The sequence below is a fragment of the Phyllobates terribilis genome, unplaced genomic scaffold, assembly GCF_046119375.1.
Source record: "Phyllobates terribilis strain yellow unplaced genomic scaffold, ASM4611937v1 Scaffold_7__3_contigs__length_470593459, whole genome shotgun sequence".
NCBI lineage: Eukaryota > Metazoa > Chordata > Amphibia > Anura > Dendrobatidae > Phyllobates > Phyllobates terribilis.
In genome coordinates, this window is record NW_027362767.1 from 264,214,606 (window position 1) to 264,235,570 (window position 20,965).

The 20,965-nt window shown below is 50.9% G+C and overlaps 1 protein-coding gene across 2 annotated transcripts in view; it reads right to left on the reverse strand.

Annotated features, from left to right (window-relative positions):
• LOC141154537 (histo-blood group ABO system transferase-like) overlaps positions 1-20,965 on the reverse strand; it is a 321,283-nt gene that overhangs the window by 23,244 nt on the left and 277,074 nt on the right. For both annotated transcript variants that reach the window (XM_073640603.1, XM_073640602.1), the window contains exon 6: positions 6,714-6,848. In XM_073640603.1, the coding sequence (XP_073496704.1) occupies positions 6,714-6,848 (135 nt within the window). The remainder of the gene's footprint in view (positions 1-6,713; positions 6,849-20,965) is intronic.

Genomic DNA, 20,965 nt, shown 5'->3' on the forward strand with positions numbered 1-20,965 from the left:
GTCTAGGGGATCTTGGCTTGCATTAGAAGTTTAACTGCCAGAGTAAAGGTTGACTTGAGAGATGTCACTGTACACCTGTATGCCTCTTAAGGATCTGGGAGAGGTCCCTTCTGCCTGCTATAGGTCAGGAGAGCCTCTTTTTGCGTACAATTGTGGAAGGCAGCTGAGTGGAGGCAGAGATATGGTTCAGCTTAGTGAGCCTATAAGTCTGGTCAATAATGAGGTCACATTTAGGTAATTCTGGGAACAGCTTTCTTTTAGGTATTGCATCCAGTTGGATGAACACGTAAGTGGGCTGCATTGCTGAAGTAAATCAATTCTTCAGAGACGATGATGATGAAAAGGCTTTTTATTAACAACGCGTTTCAACGCTGTACCGGCGTCTTTTTCAAGTAAAAAAATCAAAGTATTGTGGCAGTTGGGAAGGTAAGGTCTTCCCAAAAAGTCAAATTACTTCTGCGACTGCAGTTTTCTATATTTGTGACTTTCAATTTCATAATTTCAAGCTTCTGATGAAGCACATTCCGCTTGTACAATGGTGGCCAAAAGTATTGGCACCCCTGCAATTCTGTCAGATAATACTCAGTTTCTTCCTGAAAATGATTGCAATCACAATTTTTTTGGTATTATTATCTTCATTTAATTTGTCTTCAATGAAAAAACACAAAAATGATTGTCCTAAAGCCAAATTGGATATAATTCCACACCAAACCTAAAAAAGGGGGTGGACAAAAGTATTGGCACTGTTTGAAAAATCATGTGATGCTTCTCTAATTCATGTAATTAACAGCACCTGTAACTTACCTGTGGCACCTAACAGGTGTTGGCAATAACTAAATCACACTTGCAGCCAGTTAACATTGATTAAAGTTGACTCAACCTCTCTCCTGTGTCCTTGTGTGTACCACATGGAGCATGGAGAAAAGAAAGAAGACCAAAGAACTGTCTGAGGACTTGAGAAACCAAATTGTGCGGAAGCATGAGCAATCTCAAGGTTACAAGTCCATCTCCAAAGACCTGAATGTTCCTGTGTCTTCCGTGCGCAGTGTCATCAAGAAGTTTAAAGCCCATGGCACTGTGGCTAACCTCCCTAGATGTGGACGGAAAAGAAAAATTGACGAGAGATTTCAATGCAAGATTGTGCGGATGGTGGATAAAGAACCTCGACTAACATCCAAACAAGTTCAAGCTGCCCTGCAGTCCGAGGGTACAACAGTGTCAACCCGTACTATCCGTCGGCATCTGAATGAAAAGGGACTGCATGGTAGGATACCCAGGAAGACCCCACTTCTTACCCCGAGATATAAAAAAGCCAGGCTGGAGTTTGCCAAACCTTACCTGAGAAAGCCTAAAACGTTTTGGAAGAATGTTCTCTGGTCAGATGAGACAAAAGTAGAGCTTTTTGGGAAAAAGCATCAACATAGAGTGTACAGGAAAAAAAAGAGGCATTCAAAGAAAAGAACACGGTCCCTACAGTCAAACATGGCGGAGGTTCCCTGATGTTTTGGGGTTGCTTTGCTGCCTCTGGCACTGGACTGCTTGACCGTGTGCATGGCATTATGAAGTCTGAAGACTACCAACAAATTTTGCAGCATAATGTAGGGCCCAGTGTGAGAAAGCTGGGTCTCCCTCAGAGGTCATGGGTCTTCCAGGAGGACAATGACCCAAAACACACTTCCAAAAGCACTATAAAATGGTTTGAGAGAAAGCACTGGAGACTTCTAAGGTGGCCAGCAATGAGTCCAGACCTGAATCCCATAGAACACCCGTGGAGAGATCTCAAAATGTCAGTTTGGAGAAGGCACCTGACACGCTCCCTGGGCCTAGTGTGGACATGTGTGGGATACCCGGAGCCGGGTCTCTGGGGGTTGTAGTCTCCGTGGCGGTGACCCGGTCCCGTGGCTCAGGATGGTCAGGCCAATGGCGGTATTTTGTGGGGGCTTTTATGGGTTAATGTCCGACTACGCCACCCGTGGATTGCGGTCAGCGCGGACCGCCGCTGCAAGGCAGACCGCTGGGGCCGATGGTGTGTGCAGCTGAGGTAGTGTGACTCCCCACGGGAAGAGTGGAGCCCCAGGGCAGTGTAGTAGATGATGGGAGTGATGGTGCGAGCGTCCCAGCACTAGTAGTACTGGCGCGGCGATGAAGCACAGAGACGTGGGGTTGCAGTTCAAGTTCTTTACTCACAGTTCTTTATGTCCCAAGTCATTCCGCGGGCAATGACTGCCCAAGCTGTGCTGCGTCCACCAGGCAGGGGGCTCGGTCAACCCTCAGGCAATTCCAGAGTGTGTCACAGGACTCCCTTCTACTCCTTTCTCTGGCCGTGCCCCACCAGTGACACTACATCTGTCCAGCTCCCGCGGGCCTTCTCTTGGGAGGGCTTCGTGCTCACCTCCCTGACCCTATGTGGTATGCCTTTCTAGTAGGTGTAGTGAGGGGTCGCACCAAGATATGATCGCGACCACCGGTCCTTGGCTGAGGATTAGTCGCCTCCACCAACTTGGGATCCGGTACCCTGTTCTGCCAACCCGTCACCCGCAATCTCCTGGGCCTTTGGGGTTCCTTCTGCCCTCGTTTCTCTGGGCCTCTCTTGGTGTTCTGTTCCTTTCTTCCTTTCCTTTCTGTTCCTGTCTTTTCTGCTGGCTCTGGCCTCACAGGCTAGGCCCGCCTCCGGAGCAGAGCTCCACAGAGGCCCTGCTCTGTCACTTCCTCTCTCAGACTGAACACTGATCTAAGATGGTGCCCACCTTTTATACCTCCCTCTCGGTGTATGAGCCCAGGTGACTTGCAACCAATGGGCTCCTACCTATGCCCAGAGACCGTCTCCTCCTGCTCCTACATCACTGGGTTTTCCTCCCCCCTCCCCACTCCAGGCAGGGACAGATGCTGTCGTGCCTGCACTTCTGTCTAGTGGGAGCACCGTTGAGCTGTCCCTCGGAAATGGGGTGTGTGTGATGCATGCAGCTTACTTAGTCTTGGTCCACACTCCATCCTTACCCGGGAGTGGAATATCACACCTCTGGTTTGAGGTGCAATACCCCTGTAGCGGCCGAACCCTCGGGGCGCTACATTCTCCCCCTGGTAAACCACAGCACGTCCTCGGGCTGGAAAACAGTAAAGACAATTCAAAAACATGCAATACTTTTTCAAAACTATTCACATTAGAAACCGGCCGGCATTATTCAACTTCCCTTTATGGGAAACACTTTCTCTTTACTAGACATTATACTGCACTTTTAATATTACTGGAACTCTTTTGTCATATAACATTTTCTAGCAGCATATAAAACTATTCAGTATATCAAACTTTTTCAGGTAAAACATTTTAGTAAATTCTCTTCTTCACTGGCCACTGTGCAACTTGCGACCAGGTGTCCATTTTTCTATTAGGGGAATGGCTGCTCTCAGTCCTCAGCCAGGTAACAGTTCAATCGGGATCAACTTTGTATCAGACAAACAGTTCCTTTTACCCTGACGGGCAACTATGTACACAGGTACTCTGCCACTCACTAGTAGCGGTATCCTCCTGATGCTCCTTCCTCATATTCATCTTCAGACTGGTCTGGGTCCTCTGAAGTGTGACTCTCTGCGCCCACCCGGTGGATGTTGAGGGCATACCAGCCCCTTGCGCCGCGGTGCAGTGGGCCTTGCGGCGGGGCCTGGAGAGGGCCGCTGTTGATGACGCCCGGGGTCAGAGGGCGCGGGCTGGTGGTGGCAGCGCCCAGGGCTGGAGGGCTTGTTGCGGGGTCTGGAGCAGGTCGGTGTCTGCAGCGCCCGGGATCGGCGACTCCACCAGGGGGCCCGAGAGCAGGCTGACGCTGGCAGCGTCCGGGACAGGGAGACTCCTCTTACCTGCTCCCGCGACCGCTCCTGCGTCACGCGTCTTCTCCTGGTGCTGGTCGGGACCCGCGACGGCTGGGGCACTGCCGATGCTGGGCAGCTTAGTCTGCTGCCGGTCCGTCATCTTGCTCTCCTTTCCTGATGTCTTCCTCCCCCCTGGTTAACCGTGACCTACCTTCCGGTGATCCTCTTCTGTAGGCCGCGGCTCCGCTCGCGATGGCCTGCGTTGAGGACCTGGCGTCGCGCGCTGCTGACGTCAGCGCTCGCTGGGCTCCTTCCAGGACCTTGTGCGGCGTCAGCACGTGGGGCGGGGCTTCGGACTTCGCGCGTTTTTGACGTCCACGCCCTTCTTCTTCCCGCGCGGCGTCCCGAAGATGGCGCCTGACGGCGGGAAAACGGCTGAAGATGGCAGGAGACGACTGAAGATGGCGGGAGACGACTGAAGATGGCGGGAGACGACTGAAGATGGCGGGAGACTGCTCCGGATGGCGGGAAACTTCACTCAGGTAAGTGCAAAGTCTTTTTCAGGCACGCAATACCCGTTTGTGGCGGGTTGGTAACGATCCTGCCGACTATGCCAAAAGTTGACTCGCCCCCTGGGCCTAGTGTGGACATGTGTGGGATACCCGGAGCCGGGTCTCTGGGGGTTGTAGTCTCCGTGGCGGTGACCCGGTCCCGTGGCTCAGGGTGGTCAGGCCAATGGCGGTATTTTGTGGGGGCTTTTATGGGTTAATGTCCGACTGCGCCACCTGTGGATTGCGGTCAGCGCGGACCGCCGCTGCAAGGCAGACCGCTGGGGCCGATGGTGTGTGCAGCTGAGGTAGTGTGACTCCCCGCGGGAAGAGTGGAGCCCCAGGGCAGTGTAGTAGATGATGGGAGTGATGGTGCGAGCGTCCCAGCACTAGTAGTACTGGCGCGGCGATGAAGCACAGAGACGTGGGGTTGCAGTTCAAGTTCTTTACTCACAGTTCTTTATGTCCCAAGTCATTCCGCGGGCAATGACTGCCCAAGCCGTGCTGCGTCCACCAGGCAGGGGGCTCGGTCAACCCCCAGGCAATTCCAGAGTGTGTCACAGGACTCCCTTCTACTCCTTTCTCTGGCCGTGCCCCACCAGTGACACTACGTCTGTCCAGCTCCCGCGGGCCTTCTCTTGGGAGGGCTTCGTGCTCACCTCCCTGACCCTATGTGGTATGCCTTTCTAGTAGGTGTAGTGAGGGGTCGCACCAAGATATGATCGCGACCGCCGGTCCTTGGCTGAGGATTAGTCGCCTCCACCAACTTGGGATCCGGTACCCTGTTCTGCCAACCCGTCACCCACAATCTCCTGGGCCTTTGGGGTTCCTTCTGCCCTTGTGTCTCTGGGCCTCTCTTGGTGTTCTGTTCCTTTCTTCCTTTCCTTTCTGTTCCTGTCTTTTCTGCTGGCTCTGGCCTCACAGGCTAGGCCCGCCTCCGGAGCAGAGCTCCACAGAGGCAATGCTCTGTCACTTCCTCTCTCAGACTGAACACTGATCTAAGATGGTGCCCACCTTTTACACCTCCCTCTCGGTGTATGAGCCCAGGTGACTTGCAACCAATGGGCTCCTACCTATGCCCAGAGACCGTCTCCTCCTGCTCCTACATCACTGGGTTTTCCTCCCCCTCCCCACTCCAGCCAGGGACAGATGCTGTCATGCATGCACTTCTGTCTAGTGGGAGCACAGCTGAGCTGTCCCTCGGAAATGGGGTGTGTGTGATGCATGCAGCTAACTGAGCCCTGGTCCACACTCCATCCTTACCCGGGAGTGGAATATCACACCTCTGGTCTGAGGTGCAATACCCCTGTAGCGGCCGAACCCTCGGGGCGCTACACACCCTTCAAATATCAGGGACCTGGAGCAGTTTGCCAAAGAAGAATGGTCTACAATTCCAGCAGAGCATTGTAAGAAACTCATTGATGGTTACCGGAAGCGGTTGTTCGCAGTTATTTTGGCTAAAGGTTGTGCAACCAAGTATTAGGCTGAGGGTGCCAATACTTTTGTCTGGCCCATTTTTGGAGTTTTGTGTGAAATGATCAATGATTTGATTTTTGCTTCATTCTCTTTTGTGTTTTTTCCTTGCAAGGAAATTAAATGAAGATAATAATATCAAAGAATTTGTGATTGCAATCATTTTCAGGAAGAAACTGAGTATTATCTGACAGAATTGCAGGGGTGCCAATACTTTTGGCCACCACTGTAAGTTGTATCCAGAAGTAATGTCAAAGACTTTATTTTACAGCTAAGCAATCCTCCATTTCCTTCTTCACTGTGATATTCATAGGATAACTGCTTGGAAAAGTTATACTGCATAGACCCTAAAGTTTGACCCTAAAGGAGTGTAGGTTCTGCAGTCGGCGTCTTAGTGCAATCTACTGCCAGTATAAAAAATGCCAACAAACCTGTAGGTTCTCCTTCAGATCGGCAAAGTTTTTACATCATGAGGTGTCGAATATGTTCCCACAACAATAGAAAGACAAAAATCCTTTTTTTGTCACCAAAAAAAGTCATGGTTATATTTTCCACCTTGTAATGATAATGAAACAACTCTGCTCCCTCTGACCCAGTCTACAAAGCAAAGCTGACAAATGAGTTGGAGAAAACAGGTGTCAACATACTGTGACAACTCCAGAGTGTTTTAAGTATCATTGCTAAAGATGTGGGTGAGCTATGTCACAGTAAGAATGGGAAGAGCATACAGGTGTCAGGTATTTGTATTTCAGAATGGGAGCATGGGGAATGTGGTGGTACGGAGCATCCCATGTGGTGACGTAAGATGTCAGCTATGCAGCCCCTGTTTTGTGTTTTTTTCATCTAAAATACTATGTTTGTTTGTTTTTAATAAATAACAAAACTTACTTTTTGATGGCAAACACAGTCACGCCAACATGAACATTTCGCTGATGAAATTGTGCATTCAGTATGTCGATATTGTAGCCGCCTTCCCATATGATTGGTGCAAGCCAAGGCGTCAACATCAATACATCGGTTCTCCTTTAATAAAACAAAAACAAATTATGTGTGCATGCATATACAGTGGAGGAAATAAGTATTTGATACATAGAAAGGGCCGGAGCCGTACTTGTAGGAAAAGGCCCGCATGACTGTGATTGGGCCTGGAGAGTATAGGGATTTTGAATTACGGTTAGGGCATTGGATGGAAAAAGGGGGGGGGGGTGGAGTAAAGAAAGGGGGTATAAAGGGGAAAAGTGCGGGAAAAGGAGCCATTACAGGGGTTATCCTATTGTGAACAGTATATCCCCCATCAACCCTCAACTGCTAGGGACAGGATGGCTAACCTGGAAGCCCTCCTGGGCCAGCTGAGAACGGCTGCAGCCTTGAGAGGTGAGGTATGGCTGGAGAAGCAGTTGTCCGGACTGCTGGGAGCAGTAGTGCCACAGCCAGTGGAGGAGATTGCCAGTCGTCGGCCTAGAAGGACCAGGCCGCCCGAGAGATTGAGCCCCGACGTGACTCCACGCTCCAGGCGTAGGCTCCAGAGCCCCTCTGGGGAACCTCCGGGAGACGGGCGCACTAACCTCCCATCCGGATGTCACCTACGTTCTGGGAGGAATCCGACCAGCCAGCCTGGGGCCGTGGGAGGAAGCAGGCCACAGAGGGAGTGGGCCGCAAAGCCTTATTCTCCTAGAAGACCGGAAGTCAGAGGTGCAGCGTTGGCCCTGTACGCGATGTTCTTGCTTGTATGGAAGAACATCGCCATCTAGTGGACGCTGCTGGTACTGCAGGCAAGAGGACGGCTGAAAAAACAGCTAGGCAAGGGGAACATCACCATTTAGTGGATGCCGCGGATATTGCAGGCAGAACGACGGCTGGTGGCACAGCTGGACGCGAGGTAGTCAGCAGGAGAACGGTGGGTCCTGGTCCTGATGTTTCAGGGGCAGGGCCTTCTCAGGACAACAGGAAACGGGGTCAGAAGATGAAGGTTGGAAGAAGCGGAGGGAACAAACGGGCCGGAGGCAGGAGCGGGCAGCAAACGGCTGGCCTGGAGGAAGAAAATTCAGACGGACCAAAAATACCCCCATCCTCATCTGAGGTGAGGGGTGAGGATCGAAGGGTCGACAGGAATGGTCAAGACTCAGCTGGACAAGGAGCACCCAGGGGAGATCAGCTGGATGCGGGATCTACGGCTGGCAGGGTCTCAACAACTGCGCAGCCTGGTGAGTATGGATCCATGTTTTGTCCATTTACAAATGATAGACTGTTATCTGAGAGTGGGGAGGGTGGGGGGCAGGCAGAGATCCCGATGGCAGCTCCTAGTGATCCTGGGAATGATGTGGAAGGTATGGGATCAGGGAGTTATTAAGCAGCGTGAGGGAGCTCTTAGTGCGGGTGAAGTGGGGATCGGGTACGGGGGTCATAGCTTCCCCAACTTCGACCTGGATGGCAAATCAAGTTAACCCGGCGGGGCTGGGGAATGTAGGCATTAGTGTTTGCCCGGGAACAGAGTCAGTGTTGGGAGGAGTGTCGGTGTCAGTCTAAACTGAAAAAGGAAAAAGTGAAGCTATAAAATTGGACGACAGAGCAAAAGGAGAGGTGTATGTGTGTTGGATGAATATGTAGAAATATTTTCTTTGCTGCCCCTTGAAAAATTAAATTTAGACAAAGGAAATAAGGATGATAGCAAAAAAGAGGAGGAAAAAAAGCGAAGATGGCGTCTGATTCCACAGACCTTTATGAATTGGCTTCAAGCCTTCGCTATCTTAGCAAGAGTAGTCAGTGAAAAAGCACCAGAAAATTGTTCCCCTCTTTTTTGCTATATGGACTCTATAGGGGAAGCGCATAGGACATACGGGGGACAAGCTTGGCTTATTTATGACGAGCAGTTTCGTCAAAGGAAGGCGGTGCGTCCCAGCATCAGATGGGATCAAAAAGATATTTGACTGTGGCTAAAAGTGATGGCGCCGTACCGGTATGGGCAATCCTTTCTCGGAGGCACAGGTGGGGGGAATCAATTCAGAACTGGGGGAGGAAACAGTCAGGGGTCACAATGAGAAAAAGAGAAGCCAGCAGCATGCTGGTGTGTCACCCTACCTGGATGCCACAAGTGTAAATAAAGCTGTGTCTGAGAGCAAGGGGGAGGTTCTCTGGTCAGGGGAACATTAGCATGCAATGCCTCCTGTCTCAGGCCAGTAGGGGGAGCAGGCTGCCCCTATAAAAGCTGGTACTGGGGACAGGGTTAGGGAGAACTGGATTGCCTGTCTCAGCTCTGAGACGTGTCCCAGAGTGGAGCAGGGACAGACAGTTGCACTGCACCTAAGAGGAAGTGTGGCAGGAGGAGAGCCACAAGCCAGAGACAAGAGGCCAAGAGAGCCTGTCTTGGCAGAGAAAAGACTTAATTTTACCAGACTTTGGTGTCTGAGGCTGGAAGGATTCCACATCCCCCAGCAGAGAACCAGCCCGCAAGGGACTGTATATTCCTTGGCCTAAGAAGCCTGGAGGCCCTGCCACAACCGAAGGGACCAGTAAAGCCGTACAAGGCTGGGAGCAGAAAGGAACCCACGTCGCAGGCCATACAGGCGAGAATACACGGAGAGCTCGGAAACGTGGGCTGTTACCCTATAAGGAGGAGATAGTCAGAAGGAGCGCAGAAAGCACGGTAGGCCTACACCCTCACCCTGACCAGGGCCAATTTCCCCGTTGCTCTCAGACATCCAGGTCCCCTCCTAGCTGGGACTGTTTATGGGTCAGTTTGCCTGTTTCAGTAAAGACCCTGGACTGCAACTTGTTGTCTGTGTGCTCCTTGCTCCTCCAGCACTATCAGCACCGGGACTCTCACTACCATCACTCCCAACATCCATTATACTGCCCTGGGGCCGCACTCTTCCCGTGGGGAGTCACACTACCATAGCTGCACACCTCATCAGCCCCAGCGGTCTGCATGCAGCGGCGGTTCCTAATAACCGCAAATCCACGGGTGGCGTAGTCGGACATAATCAACAACACATAACGGACTACCACTGGCCTGACCACCCTGAGCCACGGAACCGGGTTGCCACTACTACTTCCATCGTTCCCCCTATCGCCCGGATCCGAGTGCCCCACGGCCCAGGGGGCGAGTCAGCTTTGGCGTAGTCGGCAGGATTTCGTGCCCGCAACCACCGGGTACTGCGTGCCTGAAAAAGACTGTTGTAAACTTACCTGTGGAGAAGTTTCCCGCCGTCCGGAGTCGTTTCCCGCCATCCGGAGCCGATTCCCGCCATCAGACGCCATCTTGGACCGTTTCCCGCCGTCTTCTGCCGTCTTCCCGCCATCGGACGCCATCTTCAGGACGCCGCGCGGGAAGAAGAGGGGCGTGGACGTCAAAACCGCGCGAGATCCGAAGCTCCGCCCCACGCACCGACGCTGCGCAAGGTCCTGGAAGGGAGAGAGAGCGACGCTGACGTCATCGGAGTGCGACGCCAGGTCCTCGTCCATAGCAGCAGCAGCGGAGCCGCGGCCTACAGAAGAGGATCGTCGGAAGGTAGGTCACACTTCACTAGGGGGGGAGGAAGATGTCGGACACAGAGGCGCCCACTACCACCAACGCAGCTGCAGCAGCGATGATGCCCTTTTCCTTACCCTACATCCCGGGAGCGGCCTGGCTGCCCAAGTACTCAGGGGAGCCCCATGCCCTAACTGACTTCAAGGAAAGACTGTATAGTTTGTTCCAAGTTTACCCCCTGACAGAGGAACAGAAGGTCAGCATATTGACAGGGCAGTTAACTGGCGCAGCCCAAAGGGAGGTAAAATCATGGCCCACTGAGGAGAAAAGGACTGTGAAGGGTATTCTGGCCCGGCTGCGGGGTACCTTTGATACACGTACCTCCGCTGAGATTAAAATGAGGTTCTATGGATGTAAGCAGCGGGCACAGGACAGCATCAGAGACTATGCCTTAAATTTACAGGAAGCCTTGAGGGCTATTCAACAAACTGACCCTGGCAGTGTGCAGGAAACCGATAAGCTGCTAACAGAACAATTCATAGAGGGTCTGCTGTCCAGCGCCCACAGGGCCCAGCTGCGCCTCATGTTCTTCCAGAACCCCGACCTGACCTTTGCCCAATTTAAGGACAGGGCCATAAGGGTGCTCCGTGAATCTGCAACCAGTGGCGCTATAAACCCCCGGCGCCCTGCTATCACCTACCACCAGGAGGCGGCGCCCTCCTCTATGGACTCCGTGGAGGCTGATGCACAGGCCCTGAACCAAGCCCCGTCGAAAGGCCTGCACCACCAAGTCCAGGAGCCGACCAGGAGTGTCGCGGCGTTGACCAGGACCGTCCAGGCGTTGCAAGTGGACCCGTCAAGACCCATCAAGCTGGCTTCAAGTCCGGAGGATGTCCCGTGGCGTCGACAGAGGAGGATCCCGTCGTTCCGAGGGAGGCCCACAGACCGCTACGCAGAGGATGGACAGCCCATTTGCCGTCGATGCAACCAGCCCGGACACATTTCCAGGTACTGTAATTTAAACGGGTCCAACCTGGGGCAGAGGGCCGACCCCCAGGCATAAGATCACCAGGCCCTTATAATTGGCGTGATAAGTACGTTGGGGGGCGCCCGGTTTTACCCGTGGTGCTGGACGGTATCCCCATGAGCGCCTTGCTGGATACAGGGTCACAAGTAACCACTATCCCTTATGTACTTTTTAAGCAGTATTGGACTGATGCTGATATCACATGGTATCCAGACAGTAACTTGAGCATCATCGCCAGTAATGGCTTACCCGTGCCGCAGATGGGGTTCAAGGAGATGACCATTAAAATTGGTAAAGTTGAACTGCCGGCACAGGGAGTGATTATTGTGGACATTGACCGTCATGAAAGTCACTCTAAAATAACTGTGGGTACTAACATAATTGAAAATTGTCTTTCAGAGGTAATTGTAATTCTACAACAGGTGGCGGTGAATGCTAGTTCCAGCCAACAGAGAGTCCTCAACAAGGAGATAAAAGCCCTGATGAGACGGCAGCAGGTAGAACTGTCTGGTGGTGAGATCGGTAGCGTAAGACTCAGTGATCCATTCCCCATTTCCATGCCTCCCAAAAGTGAAATGATGATCTGGTGTCGGACTGCAATCGGGTTGAGAGGTAGAGACTACCAAGCCATGGTAGAACCCGTGTACTCAGACAGCAGGCCCACCATTTTGACAGCCCGGGGGGTGGTTGATGTCCGTCATGGGAGGGTGCCCGTCCGCATCCTCAACATTGGGGAGAGGGAAGTACACTTACCCAGGTACGCTACACTCGCCAAACTGTTTGTCGTCGAACACAAAGCTATCAGGGCCGTGGAACTCTTGCCTCCATCTCCACAGGCGGAGGGTAATGGCTCCCAGAAACAAAAAGAGGACTGGTGCCAGAAACTCCATGTGGGTGCTGACTCCACTCCCCTGCACCAAAAACAAGGAGTCTACCGGGTGGTACAGGAGTACTAGAGAGTCTTTAGTAAGCACCCGCTGGACTTCGGCAGAGTAAAGGGGATAGAACACCACATCCCCACCGGGAGCCACCCACCAATAAAAGAGAGGCACAGACCTGTACCCCCTGCACATTATCAGAACGCAAAGGGCATGCTAAGAGAGATGAAAGAAGCTGGGGTTATTAGAGACAGCTGTAGCCCCTGGGCAGCCCCTTTGGTTCTGGTCAAAAAGAAAGACGGCACCATGAGAATGTGCGTGGACTATAGACAAATCAACCGTATCACTCACAAAGACACATATCCGCTGCCTAGAATAGAAGAGTCTTTAGCCGCACTAAAATCTGCTAACTTCTTTTCTACTTTGGACCTTACTAGCGGGTACTGGCAGGTTCCTGTGGCAGAGGCTGACAAGGAGAAGACCGCCTTCACCACCCCGATGGGACTGAGCGAATTCAACTGCATGCCTTTCGGGCTCTGCAACGCACCAGGGACCTTCCAGCGGCTGATGGAATGCTGTCTAGGGCACCGAAACTTCGAGACGGTCCTCCTTTACCTGGACGACGTGATCGTCTATTCGAAGACCTACGAGGACCACCTAAAGCACCTGGCCGAGGTGTTCGAAGCCCTGGCAGGCTATGGCCTGAAGGTGAAACCATCGAAGTGCCACCTGCTGAAACCAAAGGTCCAGTACCTAGGGCACGTGGTAAGTGCGGAAGGAGTGGCCCCCGACCCTGACAAGGTCACGGCAATCAAGAGCTGGCCAAGCCCCTCGAACATCAAAGAGGTGAGACAGTTTCTCGGGTTGGTAGGCTACTACCGAAGGTTCATCCCCGGGTTCACCAAGATGGCAGCTCCTATGCAGGACCTCCTGATCGGACAGTCCAAGTCCAGAAGTCAAAAGCCACCCTTCAAGTGGGATAAACCGGAAGAGGAGTCCTTCCGCCAGCTAAAGTTGGCCCTCACTGGGGAGGAGATCCTGGCCTACCCTGATTATGGCCAGCCTTTCATTCTCCACACTGACGCCAGTAATGTGGGACTGGGAGCCGTACTGTCCCAAAACCAACAGGGCAGAGAACGGGTGATCGCATACGCCAGTCGGAAGCTGAGGCCCACCGAGAGGAACCCGGAGAATTACAGCTCCTTCAAGTTAGAATTCTTGGCGGTGGTGTGGGCCGTGACGGAACGCTTCAAGCATTACCTGGCCTCCGCAAAGTTCACCGTGTACACGGACAACAACCCGTTGACACACCTGGACAATGCAAGACTGGGTGCCCTGGAACAGCGGTGGATGGCCCGTCTCTCCAACTATGACTTCGTGATCAAGTACCGGGCAGGCAAAACCAACACCAACGCGGACGCCCTATCAAGGATGCCTCACTTACCTGAAGGTGACGAAGACCCAGAAGAGCTGGAGGAGGTAGAACTCCCTACGTTTCACCGGTATGGAGCCGCTCAACACTCTCACCGTGTGAAGGAGGAGGATCTAACAACTGTGATGATGAATCCCCTACCTCACCACAGCTGGGCCGAGACCCAAGATAGTGACCCTGCAGTCCGCCTGGTGAAAGATCTGCTGACCTGGGAAGACGCCCGCCTAGATCCAGATGCCCCAGAGGAAGCCAAGCAGCTATGGAAGGAGAAGAGCAAGCTGTTCCTCTACGAAGGCAAGTTGTGCAGAAGGATTGTTAACCACCGGACGCACGAGCTGACCTGGCAAGTCGTGGTCCCAAGGCGAGATGCAGCTATGGTCCTGGGGGCTTACCATGACAGAGCAGGACACTTCGGTTGGAAGAAACTGGAGTTCCTGCTAAGAGGAAGGTTCTTTTGGGTCGGCATGAGAGGAGCTGTGGAAAAATGGTGCAGAGACTGTGGCCCTTGTCACCTAAGGAGGAAGGACCGTACCAGCCAGAAGACACCCTTGAGGCCCATCGTCACCACGCAGCCTCTTGAGCTGGTAGCTCTGGACCACGTCAAATTGGCTCCCAGCCGGTCAGGATACATCTATGCCCTGACAATTGTGGACCACTATTCCCGTTTTCTAGTGGTGGTCCCGGTAAAGGACTTGACAGCCCAAACAGCGGCCAGAGCCTTCCAGCAATATTTCTGCCGTCCACACGGGTATCCGGAACAGGTCCTGACAGACCAGGGTCCAGCGTTCGAAGCTGAAATCTTCCAGGAGTTCTGCAACCTCTATGGCTGTAAGAAGATTCGGACAACGCCTTACCACCCCCAAACCAACGGGATGTGTGAGAAGATGAACAATATAGTCATTGATCTCCTGAAGACGTTGCCCCTGGAGGAACGCAGCCTGTGGCCAGAAAAGTTGCCGGACCTGGTAGACATGTACAACAACATCCCGGTGAACGCTACAAACTACACCCCGGCTTACCTGATGCGAGCTAGACCAGGTAAGCTGCCCGTAGACCTGGAGATGGGAGTCCTAATACCTGAGGACACCTCCCCGGATGCGGACTGGGATACGGAAAGGCAACTGCAGTACAAGAAGGTACAGGAGAGTGTGGAGAAGAGCCTGGCCCAGGTGAGAGAGAAGCAAGAAAGACTCTTCAATCAACACGCCCCTGCTAGTCCCCTAGAACCTGGTGAGCAAGTCCTGAAGCGGAAAAGAAGGCTACATAAGTTGAACGACCAGTGGGAAAGGGAACCCTACACCGTACTGCAGTCTGACCACGACAACCCAAAGGTGTGCGTAATCACCAAGGACGGAGGAGAAACCACTAGCACCGTCTCCAGAGACCACCTCAAAAGGTGCCCCGAGCAACTCCGTAGTGCAGAAGAGGATCAGAGTGACCTTGAACCCGCAGAGGACAAGGAAGAAATGATCAGCACCGTTCTCGGAGAGTTCCCTCAGTCCTGGACTCGCATAAATGATGCCATAGTGGTACCCGTCCTGCATTTCCTGCAACCGGCCCAGCAACAACCAACACCAGAGCCGGAAGGTGAAGAGGAGCAAGCGGTTCCAGAGGCAGAAGAGCCTGTACCAGCAGCCCAGGAGAGTCCACCCTCTGCTGACAGTGAGCCTGCCATGCCTGCGGTAAGCCAAAGAACCCGCAGACAGCTGCCTGCCCTACCTGTACACCCAGCTGGTAGCTGTACCCCTAACGCTAGTGGGGAAAGCCAGGTTGGTCCACCACCAGACAGTGGGTTAAGGAGGTCAACCAGGAGCACAAAGGGACAGATACCCGCTCGCTGGAGAATATAAAGTGTACTAAATTGTAAATAACCCTGTTGCCAAATGTTAAAATGTTTGCCAAAGTTACCTGCATGTTTATTGATAGTGTGTTTCAGTTTCTTGCAGCTACCGTAAGGACTCAAAGGTTATGGACTTTTTTATAACTGGGACCTTGTATGGACTGCATTCTGAGCCTAACCCAGGAATGAACTAAGACTGTGAAGGAGTTGGGGTAGGACAGACCCCCACCTGGTTAAGGCTCCCCGTTGTTTTGGTGATATGGACACCCGGTCACAGGCCACACTGTGACCTTAAGAACTCAATTTGTGCGTCGTCTGTCTATTAATGTTTTATTGTTATGTATGTTATTCTTTGTTTATTGTTTAGTCCCGGAGTACTAAATTTCACTAGGGGGGAATGTGTCACCCTACCTGGATGCCACAAGTGTAAATAAAGCTGTGTCTGAGAGCAAGGGGGAGGTTCTCTGGTCAGGGGAACATTAGCATGCAATGCCTCCTGTCTCAGGCCAGTAGGGGGAGCAGGCTGCCCCTATAAAAGCTGGTACTGGGGACAGGGTTAGGGAGAACTGGATTGCCTGTCTCAGCTCTGAGACGTGTCCCAGAGTGGAGCAGGGACAGACAGTTGCACTGCACCTAAGAGGAAGTGTGGCAGGAGGAGAGCCACAAGCCAGAGACAAGAGGCGAAGAGAGCCTGTCTTGGCAGAGAAAAGACTTAATTTTACCAGACTTTGGTGTCTGAGGCTGGAAGGATTCCACATCCCCCAGCAGAGAACCAGCCCGCAAGGGACTGTATATTCCTTGGCCTAAGAAGCCTGGAGGCCCTGCCACAACCGAAGGGGCCAGTAAAGCCGTACAAGGCTGGGAGCAGAAAGGAACCCACGTCGCAGGCCATACAGGCGAGAATACACGGAAAGCTTGGAAACGTGGGCTGTTATCCTATCAGGAGGAGATAGTCAGAAGGAGCGCAGAAAGCACGGTAGGCCTACACCCTCACCCTGACCAGGGCCAATTTCCCCGTTGCTCTCAGACATCCAGGTACCCTCCTAGCTGGGACTGTTTATGGGTCAGTTTGCCTGTTTCAGTAAAGACCCTGGACTGCAACTTGTTGTCTGTGTGCTCCTTGCTCCTCCAGCACTATCAGCACCGGGACTCTCACTACCATCACTCCCAACATCCATTATACTGCCCTGGGGCCGCACTCTTCCCGTGGGGAGTCACACTACCATAGCTGCACACCTCATCAGCCCCAGCGGTCTGCATGCAGCGGCGGTTCCTAATAACCGCAAATCCTCGGGTGGCGTAGTCGGACATAATCAACAACACATAACGGACTACCACTGGCCTGACCACCCTGAGCCACGGAACCGGGTTGCCACTACTACTTCCATCGTTCCCCCTATCGCCCGGATCCGAGTGCCCCACGGCCCAGGGGGCGAGTCACTGGCAGTTCAATGAGGGGCAATGTAAATATGGGGCAAGTTGTAAATTTAGCCATATCTGCTCCCATTGTAATGGGTCATCGCATGGAGCAGCAAGGTGTTTCAAGAAAGGAAAGGGAAGGGGTGGCTACAATAGTAGAAAAGGGGGAGACACCGGTGAGTCTTCCCGCGATGGCCCCCTTTCTAAATAGATTCCCAGATAGAATAAGGGCAGAGTGTATTTTCAAGGTTTTAAGGAAGGTTTTAAAATTCCAGCTTCGCAGCATCAGGTTCCGTTTTCAAAAAATAATTTAAGGTCTGCTTTATCATACCCTTGGGTTGTGGCTGAAAAACTTCAAAAAGAGGTACAGTTAGGACGTATGGCGGGTCCCTTTCAATTTCCTCCAATAGCGAATTTAATTGTGTCACCATTGGGAGTCGTACCCAAAAAAGAGCCGAATAAATTTTGTCTCATTCATCACCTTTTGTATCCGAAGGGTCTGATGGTGAATGATGGAATTGACCCTGAATTAAGTTCATTAGTTTACACATCATTTGATGAGGCGGCTAAGTGGGTACGGAGATATGGGCCGGGGATACTCTTGGCTAAGACAGACATTGAAGCGGCTTTTTGGTTATTACCGGTTCACCCAGAGAGTATATGTTTATTGGGTTGTTTTTGGGAAGGGAATTTCTATCTGGATAGGTGTTTGCCGATGGGTTGCGCAATTTCTTGTTCATTGTTTGAAGCGTTTAGCTCATTTTTAAAATGGGTAATTAAAGATGTATCTAGTATCCGGTCAGTCATTCATTATCTGGATGACTTTTTATTCATGGGGCCACCTGAGTCGTCAATGTGTAAGAATTTGTTAGTAACCATGTTTTGGGTTGCAAAACGTTTTGGAGTACCTTTAGCTGGTGATAAAACAGAAGGACCAAATACGCGTTTGAGTTTTTTGCGCATCGAAATAGACTCAGTGGCCATGGAGTGTCGCCTGCCAGACGATAAGCTGTTGTCGTTATAACAGGAAGTAAAAAGGGCGCAGCATTTGCATTAATTTAAATTGAAGGAATTGCAATCATTATTGGGAAAGCTGAATTTCGCATGTAGGATTATGCCTATGGGCAGGATTTTTAGTAGGAGGTTGGCGGCTGCAACAGCGGGAGTGAGAGCCCCACATCATTATGTGCGATTAAAAAGGAACATAGGGAGGATTTGGTGGTTTGGAGCAGGTTTTTGGATAATTACAACGGTCGGTCCATCATTCAAATCGAGGTGCAGGACAACGTTGATCTGGAGATTTACACAGATGCTGCGGGTAGTGCTGGCTTTGGAGCTTATTGTAAGGGGCAATGGTGTGCAGGTGAGTGGCCGGAGGAATGGGGAAGACAAGGTTTGTTAAAGAATTTAGTTTTGTTGGAGTTATTTCCAATAGTGGTAGCAGCATCCATTTGGGGAGAAGAATTCAAGAACAATAGAATCAGGTTTTATTGTGACAATATGGGGGTGGTAGCCATTATTAACAGTCTTACTGTTAGAACCTTGCTCTTAGGTTTTTTCCTTTGCTGGTCACATGACCTTGTTGGCCTATTTAATCCTGCTCCGCCCTTCTGGCTTTGCTGGACTTCATTGTATAACTACTTTCTAGCTAGCCTGTGCTCTGTATCTAACTCTGTTACTTTGCTTGGTCTTCGGACCTCTATGTTCTATATATTTTGTTTGTTCGTCTGTCTGCTACTATTTCTGTTAGGAGGTGTCCCATTTTCCTCCCAGTCCTTAGTACTTGTAGGGATTCCTTCCCCACATCTATAGGTCTCCGTACAGACTAGCTTAGGACTTTAGCAGGTCTGATCGCAGGATCAGGTTCCCTGTTACATCGTAGGGATTCAGCTGAGTTCTATCGTAGGGACAGATCTCCTCTCTTTCCTTAGCTCTGGTAGCAGAACATAACAGTAAGTCCAGCCTGCAAATTCTCTAAGGAAAGATTTTTCTGTTCCATCATGGTGTCGGTTCAGGATTTGGCTCATCGCCTGCAGGGACTCTCTCTGGAGGTGGCCGAGCTCCGTCAGCACGTGAGTAACTGTCCTGGAGCACATTTCTTGGAGCCTAAGGTATGTTTGCCGGATTTATTTTTTGGTGAACACCGAGAATTTTTTTCATTTAAAAATGCTTGCTTATTGTATTTTCGTTTGAGACCCAAGTCCTCTGGGGATGAATCCCAGCGCATAGGGTTCATAATGTCACTTTTGCGCAAAGAGCCTCAGGAGTGGGCCTTTTCTTTGCAACCTAGTGATACATGCTTCAGATCAGTGGATAGTTTTTTTTCTGCTTTGGGACTATTATATGATGATCCTGACCGTGTCGCATCAGCTGAGACTGAGTTGAGACGTTTGAAACAGGGATCAGGTAATGTGGAAAAATATTGTACTCATTTCCGTCGTTGGTCTACTCAAACAGGGTGGAACGATTCTGCTCTGAAAAGTCTATTTCTTGCTGGGCTTAATGAAAGGGTTAAAGACCTGCTAATTGCTTATCCTACACCTGAAGATTTGCAACAGGCTATGCAATTAGCTATACGGGTGGATAGGAGACTGCGTGCAAGGGTTAATGAGAGCAAATCCTCTGCTATGTCAGTTTCTGGTTATGAGAATGTGTGTACTAACAGTGGTGAACCGATGGAGATTGGATCGGTGGCACCTCGCTCTCAAGAAAAAGACCGTAGATTTTCTGAAGGCTTGTGTTTCTATTGCGGAAAATCTGGTCATTTGATTAAAGGCTGTGAGCTTCGTATGAAGAAAGAAAAAAAAAATGGTCAGTCATGCCCGTATTGCCTGTTTAAATTCCAAGGGTGTATTTTTAGCTGCTTCCACGATTGCTCAGGAAAAATTAATGGAATTTCGGGTGTTTGTTGATTGTGGGTCTATTCTGAATGTAATTGATGGGGGACTCTTGGAAAGACTCAATTTAAAACCCGAACCTTTATCATCCCCCATTGCTGTGGTTTCTGTGGATGGTTCCCCTTTGAAGAATATTACTCTCAAGGTCTGTGAATTTCCTCTCACTATTAATGGTGTTCACCATGAGAAATTGGATTTGGTAGTTTTGAATAACTTACCTTCTCCAGTAATATTGGGATTGCCCTGGTTAAAATTTCACAATCCTGTACTGGATTGGTCTACCAGTGAAATTAAATCCTGGAGCCATAAATGTTATGACAAGTGTTGTAACGGGCGTATTGCAGCTTTGGATAGGGGAGAATTGCCTGTTCCTATTCAGGATTTTTGGAGAGTTTTTTCTGAGAAGGAATCGCAGGTTTTGCCTCCCCATAGAGACTATGATTGTTCTATTGAATTTGTCCCTGGAGCGACTCTTCCTAAAAGTCGTTTATTTAACCTTACTATTCCTGAGAGGAAGGCTTTGGAGGAATACATACAGACAAGTTTGGCCGCCGGTCACATTAGGCCCTCTAAGTCTCCTGTGGCGGTTGGATTTTTTTTTGTAAAAAAAAAGGACGGCGGTTTACGTCCTTGTCTGGATTTTCGTGAGATTAACAAAATTACTGTACGCAATCCTTACCCACTGCCATTGATTCCTGATCTGTTTAACCAGTTAATGGGGGCCAAGTGGTTCTCTAAAATTGATCTCCGGGGGGCATACAATCTGTTGCGCATGAAGGAGGGTGATGAATGGAAGACTGCTTTTAACACTCCTGTGGGTCATTTTGAGAATCTGGTTATGCCTTTTGGTCTTACTAATGCTCCTGCATTTTTCCAGAATCTTATCAATGACATCCTTAGACCTTTGATCGGCAAAAATGTGGTTGTGTATTTGGATGACATTTTGATTTATTCGCCGGATCTGGAGTCTCATTGGCGGAGCGTACGTGAGGTATTACAGTTATTAATGGACAATTCGCTTTTTGCTAAGCTGGAGAAATGTGAGTTCGCTGTACAGAGAATTAGTTTTTTGGGTTACATTATCTCCAGCGAAGGTTTTGAGATGGACCCGGTTAAAGTTCAAGCTGTACAGGAATGGCCTAGGCCTATTGGTTTGAAATCGATACAGAGGTTTTTAGG